Source organism: Labrus bergylta, chromosome 8 (genome assembly GCF_963930695.1).
Source record: "Labrus bergylta chromosome 8, fLabBer1.1, whole genome shotgun sequence".
NCBI lineage: Eukaryota > Metazoa > Chordata > Actinopteri > Labriformes > Labridae > Labrus > Labrus bergylta.
In genome coordinates, this window is record NC_089202.1 from 20,271,502 (window position 1) to 20,279,544 (window position 8,043).

Consider the following 8,043-nt stretch of genomic DNA (forward strand, 5'->3'; position numbering starts at 1 on the left):
CACTTGCACTTAGTGGTTGTTAATGCTTTGAATTGCCCCCGGGGACAAGTAACGTTTTTTGAATTTAATTCTTTTTTTTTTATGGTGCGTTCTAATTCCTAACCCCTTCATGGGAGGCGAGTGGAGAGGTGTCGTAGGTGTGCTGCTGGAGGAGAGCAGAGGATTCAGAATGGCAGAGATGTTGCCAAACAGCAGTTTGTTTTGGTTTAATGCTGGTGCTCAAGGACGACATCTACTGGATAAAGAAAGTTGCACATTCATCCTTTAAATTGGATCTTCCTTTTGAGTGCTTAGAGAAATAAACTAAGATTTAAATGTTTTAATCTCTTTTTAAAGTAAAATAAATAAATAAATATTCAGGAATATAACATCATATAACATGTGATACTTAAATGTAAGTAGTTAAAGAAGATATGATTAGTGGAGATATAAAGGGAAAATAAATGCTATTGATTCAGTGTACTTTGCTTTATCAGCTCTTTGAGAAAATATTGATTAAAACAGCTCAATGTTACTTAAAGGATCACGTTTTTTTATCAGCATTAAATAAATAACGTTAGTTTTTGTTACCTTTAATTGAAATGTTCGAGGTGGACTCTATAACAGTGACGCTGTGTGAAGTCAGAGTGATGTGACATACTCACCCTCTGGGTCAGTGAAAGCAGCTCTTCATCCATAGAGTGTTCTTATGAGGAAAAAAATAAATGCAAAAGAAAACCAATTTTATTTCTATCCCTCTTTCTGCATCTCCCTCCCTCCCACTTTCCAAACCCAACACAGATTCAGCAGACGGCTGTTCATCATGAGTCTGGTTCAGCTCGAGGTTTCTGCTCTTAAAGGATTTTTTCCTTTCCACTGTAACTTTGCTAATTCAATTCAATTGAAAAAACTTTATTTTATCCCCGGGGGACAATTCAAAGGCACACAGAGCAGTAAATGTTTCTTGGTGCTCGTGATGGATTAATGTTGGGTCTTTGTAGATAATATAACAAAGAGTAAGATATTTACCTGCTCTTTTTGTAAAGTGACGGTTTTGCTTTCCTCATTAATTGAAATATAGAACTTTTAAAATGCCTTGACTGTATTGTGTGAAGACTTTGTGTTTGTCTAACCTTTAGACTCCCGTCTGTCGTCAAGCAATCTCTTCACGAGATCAGTCCTGTTCATCTTCTTTAAGATATTTCTGGTCAACTTCACACACTCCTCCTCGCTGTATCTCTTCACCATCAGCTCCTCTATTTTCTCTGGGCATATTGATTTTAGATTGAGTTCTGAGAGGAGGGGGACACCTTTCTCCAATTCAACATGTAGGCAGAAATCCTCAAGCTCCCCAGAACTCAAATGTTCCAATGTTTCAGACAGCATCCTACGTGTCGTCATTTTTTCAAGCTGGAAAACAAAAGATAACATCACAGAATACGCAGATTATGACGAGTGCCATTTACAGAAAGTACATATTTGATTGGATCCTTTTATTTCATTTCATAAATACCAGAGTTATTGACAAGTAGCATGTCATCACACTCTGATTAAACATTTTTAAAAATAGCTCTTTTTTTTTCACTAAAGAAAAAACATTTGAAACTTTTTGATGGCTCACTCAGTAGTTATTAATCAAAGGCTGCGGCCTTCAGATTTAAATCTTATTCATGACTTACAAGCATTACATGGACACACACACACACGCACACGCAAACGCACACGCACACACACACACACACACACACACACACACACACACACACACAGCTCGGTTAGGGCGAGGTAGAGGGAGAGGTTACCGTCCTCTCTCTCTCTCTCTCTCTCTCTCTCTCTCTCTCGAGTGGGAGGTTTACGTGACTGGTTTGTGGTTTCGAATATCCAACTTAAAACCAACTTCAGCTTCCTGGTTTAATGTACTCTGATAATTATGGCATTTAGCTAAAACCCTTATATTTGCAGTCTATCTAGTTAGATGTTACTTAACCCACTTCCGCTGTTTGAGCAAAACATTCCTCCACTTACCGAAAATCGTCGACGTCTTAGTAAGCTGACAAACCTAAAAACAAGATTAAAATCCAGTCACATTTCTACTTTTTGCTCGTCCATTATCCAGAAGTCGAAGACAGCCCTGTGCTGTGTAGTTTTTGTCTCTAGTCTGATGCAGACAGGTTTGACATAACGGCGAGTTCATGGGGTCTTAAACCAGCCCCTTTGCTCCTCAAAGCCAACACCCATTTTACTAATCGCTTTCAGCTGTCTTAAAGAATCTGTAAAATAAATGATTGTGCAGTACACTGTTACATCACATGAATGAACAAATGCATTTTATTATTTTATTATTTTCATAGCTACTGAGATTGCATGAGCTCTCTTTTAACTTACTACCTCTGTAAAATGAACTGTAAGCCTATAAAAAATAGTACACATTACCAAAATGACTTAATGAACTACTTCATCATTATTTTGGCTGTCCTCATCTTGGTCTGAAGGGGGCATGATGTGAACCTCCGTTGAGGACAGTGTGCATGAACTTTGTTACATCTCTATCCTGGTTAAAATGTTGTAGCTAATAGTGGTCATTGTTAAACCCAGGAAGCTATGCCCTCATACATATAGCACCCTGCTTTATCAATGATTTGAAACAAAATTAAACTGTGATGGACTGAATTAACATCAAGCTGTATTGAAGAACACTTTCAAGTAGGGACAGGTACCATAAACCCATCAGACAACAAGACCCATTTTACATAATACAGCAGGATGTTTACTCATTGCTTATGGCCTCATTGAAAGTTAAATAGTAAAATAGATAAGAGGTGTAGTTACCTCCAGTTATTAGAGCCCGACCCATTAATCTACCAGCCGATAATTCATTGTAATGAATAATAATTAGGCTATCTATGTAATATTTATGAAGTTTGCAGTCACATAGTTGTTATCACCACTCGTGAATGACAGTGAGGGACCACGGACTGGCTAATGTGCACACAGGCCGGGACATTAGATCGAGGCTTGAACACTTTCAATACAGAGAGTGCATGAATGCGCATTGTTTCAAAACAGTAGAAGCCCTGATAGTCTTTGAACCTCTCTGCTTTTCTATCCAGAGGCCTGTTAGACAGACAACTGTTGTCTTTTATGTAGTTAATTTACAATTTATCAAATTGCTTGTGCAAACGTGGAACACCCCCCCCCCCCCCCTGAATGTTTTAGAAACTGCATGGATTATAGAGTAATGTGAAAATAACAACACAGCTTGATGGGTGAACAGCCCATTTCATCGCTCTGAAAAAGTAATCTGTAGCCTATAAGAAACAGGAAAAACGGGCATTAAACCAATGGTTGATATGAAATAACTTGTGAAAAAACGTGCAGGGGAAGAGACGATGGGAGGTCGCAGACGTCCTGGTTTCAACATGACCTACATATAAATAAGAGCTGCCACTTATTCCTCATCTTCCACTTTATGGCTTTAATGGCGTTTGGAAACCTATATTACCGTCACCTATTGGACCAGTGTATGAAACAAAACTGGATAAGCACCTACAGCAACCTTTGTTCCTTTTAAAAATGTAATTAATGAATTCATTGTATGTTTTACAAGATCAGAGCCTCTCTGCGTGGAGTTTGCATTTTCTCCCCGTGATAATGATGCAGTTAGAATTACTACAATAGAAATAACCACAACAACAAGTGTGCCAGCAGTGAGAGCTAAATTTACTAACCCTTGCGCACAGATTGCATCCCTTCTACTGAATTGATACTCAAATTTTCAACTGCACTTGAAGGCACCATTTCCCCCCTCATGTTTCCGATTGTCTCTCGATAGATACATTAACGCGGTTGATCCGGAAATAAATACTGTTGACAATCGGTAGGCCGCGGTCACTGAAGACGTGGGGGACCCCTTGGTGAAAAATGGCCCCCAAAACCAAGAAAGCTGCTTTAGCAGACATGCTGGAGAATCTGTCAAAGTCTGACTTTGACAAGTTTTGCAGCCTTCTGTTGGACCGCAGGGAGGAGCCGCGCGTCCGGCGCAGACAAGTGGAGGGAAAAAACTTCCTACAGATCGCAGACGTCCTGGTTTCTACCTTTACCGAGGCTGGAGCTGTAAAGGTGGCTGTGGAGTTGTTGGGATGTGCTAACTGCGGGCAGGAAGTAGAAGAACTCGGTAAATATGTGACTATACCTAAAGGGTTTCATGCAGAACACATATGAGGTCGGGCTTGCTTTGCAGGACATTCAAAGTGGCCTATTATCACAAAAATCAGCAACAATTAGGTTACAACGTTAAGAAATATGTTTTTTTTGTGCAATCATACAAAATGTAGTTGAAATAGAATAGTTTATAGCACAAATTAAAGTAGCCTTTTTGAACGAGCCCGCTCCCTTTTTACTTTCGCTTTCGCTGACCACTAACCAAAGATCGTCTATAATAAAGATTAACCACCACGAGATTTCCTCCATTCCAAGCAGTAGCTCTCATTTCCCTCTTAAAAACGGTCAAATATATTGGATTTTCAGTAAAGAATTACATGTGATATTTCAGTGATAGTCCCTCCTAAACTTTTGTTGATTTAGTCTAAGTGATTTTGGAAGTGATGGTTCTACTTCAAGTTTAATCTCTTTATAATATAATTCTTATCGTGATGCAATAGCGATACATTGCTCCCTGCTTCTCAAGAGGTGGCTACACCAACAAGGATTATAGATACAGATAAAAGAGCAGTGTCATTAAAAATACACTAATGCCCAATGGAAGCACTCATAGTGTGTGGATTTTCTTTGACATATGTTTTAATTTATTAGGATTCATGTTTAAAAAAAAAAGATTTGTGCTTTTGAGTATTTCAAATCTTATGGGGGCGCTGGTGGCTCATTGGTTAGTGCGTGCGCACCATGTACAGAGGCTATAGTCCTCCAAGTGGCCCAGGCTCGAATCTGACCTCTGCCTCCTTTCCTGCATGTCATTCCCCACTCTCTCTCTCTCCCTGATTTCCGACTCTTTCCACTGTCCTGTCTCTACAATAAAGGCACAAAAAGCCCACAATAAACCTTTAAAAAAAAAGTCCTGTGAACATCCAAAACTTAGAAATCCACTGATGTATTTTCACTGACTAATACGTTAACAGTAGAACTCCAAACCTTATGAGATTGAGAAATGAACCTTCAAACCGACAACCCTTTGGAAGACACTTTAGCTCAGTTGAGGGAGCAGGCCGCCCCATGGGCTACAGTCCTTGAGGAATCGACTGCAGATTCAACTCCAAAGCTCAGACCTGCGATGCATGTCGACTGCAAATTTCCTGTCTCTTCAGCTGTCCTATCAATAAAGGTTAAAAAGGCCAACAAAGAAACATCTTTTAAAATCTTGAAAACTCATTTATTGGTAATTCAAAAATGAAAACAATCGACTTGCCATGAAAAGTTAATTAAAATAAATGTCCTTAATTTGGTCCTGGTGGTCCACCATGAAGAGAAGGGACTTCACCTCTCTATAGCATAATCCACGTTGCATCTACAGATGTACAAACCTCACAGTTATGCTTGTTTTGTTTCCATCACATACTGACACTGTGTCCTTTTATTGCAGTTACAGTGATAGCTGGACTTGACTCAAAACCCGGGACCAGAGACAGTGAGTTGTTTTCCTGTTTTCAGTTTGTCCTGTGGGAAGGGGGGGGGGGGAGTCTAAAACCAATCCAATCCTTTTCTCTGTTTTTGTTTTTAGCTGCAAGACCCTCAGCCGGAGCAACTGGTGTAGATACCACATCAGATGGTAGGAGGACACGTCGTATAAGGCTGTCATGAAAGAAGTCATGGATCATATCCTTCAGTATCTGACTGTAAAGGTCACTTTGTAATTCACCACAGAGGTGGATATTTCAAACAAGCCAAACTTTTCTGATCTAAACAGAGTTCAGGCTCAAGAAACAGAAAGCTGATAATTGCTACTAATGAGTATAAAGGAATATTTTGACGAGTTGAAAAGATGTGCATTATTTTTATGGGTTAGATGAGAATATTTATACCACTATGATATAAGTAGAGTTGGCTTCAGCTAGATTAGCATCAGGACTGGAGGTAAGGGCAAACATCTTGATGGCTAAAAAAAAGCTGTCTTCCAGCAGATCTACAGCTCACTGGCTGACAAGTAGGGCTGCACAATATTGGAATAAAACAGACAGTGTGGTATTTTTTCTCTTTATGATATATGTTGGATATGAAAGTGTAAGTAATGCTAGATAATCAAAGGTAATCTACACACAAACAGTAATTACAGATGATACTTTTTAAAGCACTCTTTAAGAATAAGATCGCTCCTCTTGTAATATAGAAATGAGAGAAACCCTTTTCTCTGAGACTTCTAAACAATACATTTTCTTTCTTTTCAACAAGTGAAGTCAGGCACAGAAAATAGTGTCTGATCCTACCTTCTTTCTTCACTCTGAGTTTCAGCTTTTCCCCTCTGGGTGAAGAGTCAGGGTCCCTCAGACCCGGCTGAACAGTTACAAACATTCATTTGTGCCAATGTCTGTTAATATTCTGAATGACAGGTAATGTAGGATGTGCCCAGGGTTCGTGCAATATGCCAAATGTTACTGCTGCAAGAAGGTGTTTTTATGTATATGGAATTGTTACATGAAATGCTTTATGTTTTGTATGATCTATATTTATGTATTTTCACTCTCTTGTAACTGCAGGACAGAGTCCAAAAATGATTTCCCTTTGGGGAAGATAAAGTAAATCTTGATCTTGATATCTTGATCTTGAAGTCGGCCCCTGCTGGCCATTACAAAGAATGCATGTCTAATGCACCTCCATGTTGGCTTATTTTGGGGTTTTTAGAATATGCCAACTATTTTCTGCAGACTAAAGTTATCAAGTTGGCTTTATGTTATCTCAAACTACAAACAGTCCTTGATTATTTTTTTTCTCCTTTCTCTCAGACCAACACTTTGTGGATAAATATAAACTCCAGCTCACCGACAGAGTGAGCCACATGGATCCCATTCTGGATCGGCTCCTCGATAGAGGTGTCCTCCAGCGTGAGGCTTACGATACAATCAGAGCTCTGCCGACCTCTCAGAACAAGATGAGAGAGCTCTACTGCGGTTGCCTGAAAGCTGGTACTGCTAGCAAAGATGTCTTCTACCAAATCCTTCTGGAAAATGAGAAATTTCTCATTGACGACCTCAATACAAAGCACTAAATGTTGGGGTGAAATCTTTTTTAGACCAAAACCAGTTTTTAATACATGAATAATTGGGAAATATTCATTGCAATGTTATGTCTCTATGTGGGTTTCCTATTTGACTTTTGACCAGATTCAGCAAATATGATGATCATGCAAAAATAATGAACACAATTTATAATTGAAGAGCTCTCCTTTTTTAACCTCATTAATTGATGTGAATTAAAACCGAATTATATGAATTCTGCCAAATGCTAAAAGATTGTTTTTCCAAGTCTTTTTGTAAATACATTTTCATAAACACCATAATATCATAACACAGTCGGGGAATAGAGTACAGAGCTGAAATTTACCGTTGACTCGTCTCTACCTCATGAAAAGCTGCTGCCAGTTTCGCTAAGCCAGTCAGATGTGTGTTTCTTGCAAAGGGTGCACACCGTTCTGAATGTTTTACTAGATGTTCCCGGCATGTACATCTATTAACCCCATGAGTTTGGTGACGATACATTGGGTCGTTATGATTTTATGAATTATCAAAGTTAAATGACCATGTAATAATCCTAACTCGGCCTACGAAGCTGCTGATCAGTGTAGCTCCCAATCAACAGCGGGAACTAAAGACTCGCTGAAAGTTTGGTGGGATTCGGACCATGCTACGTCATGATATTAATTATAACTTTTTTACCCTACAAGGATACTGTTACATTTGGATGGTGTTTAAAAATGTCTGCTTCATTGAAACGTTTTCTAATCTTTAATAAAACATTCAAATTTGTATGTGTGGTTTTAATATGTTGAGTGTGAAGTCTCTTTAAAATTGTAAAGTAAATACAGTGATGTAGAATTCACTCCTGTTTCGACCTTTA

The 8,043-nt window shown here is 38.8% G+C and overlaps 2 protein-coding genes across 5 annotated transcripts in view; one reads left to right on the plus strand and one right to left on the minus strand.

The window, feature by feature from the left end:
- The window catches only part of LOC110005185 (NACHT, LRR and PYD domains-containing protein 1 homolog), a 31,235-nt gene extending 30,533 nt beyond the window's left edge, over positions 1-702 (minus strand). For 3 of the 4 annotated variants that reach the window (XM_065957754.1, XM_065957753.1, XM_065957752.1), the window contains exon 1: positions 645-702. In XM_065957754.1, coding sequence (XP_065813826.1) covers positions 645-677 — 33 coding nt within the window. In that variant the 5' untranslated portion in view covers positions 678-702. The remainder of the gene's footprint in view (positions 1-644) is intronic. The other variant, XM_065957755.1, reaches the window with a different exon arrangement.
- A 3,073-nt stretch (positions 703-3,775) lies between these two features.
- Positions 3,776-7,952, plus strand: LOC110005186 (apoptosis-associated speck-like protein containing a CARD). The gene is made up of 4 exons (XM_020660616.3): positions 3,776-4,153; positions 5,576-5,620; positions 5,714-5,761; positions 6,933-7,952. The coding sequence occupies exons 1-4, from the start codon at positions 3,901-3,903 to the stop codon at positions 7,193-7,195; spliced, it is 609 nt and encodes a 202-aa protein (XP_020516272.2). The 5' UTR covers positions 3,776-3,900; the 3' UTR covers positions 7,196-7,952.
- The last annotated feature ends 91 nt before the right edge of the window (positions 7,953-8,043 follow it).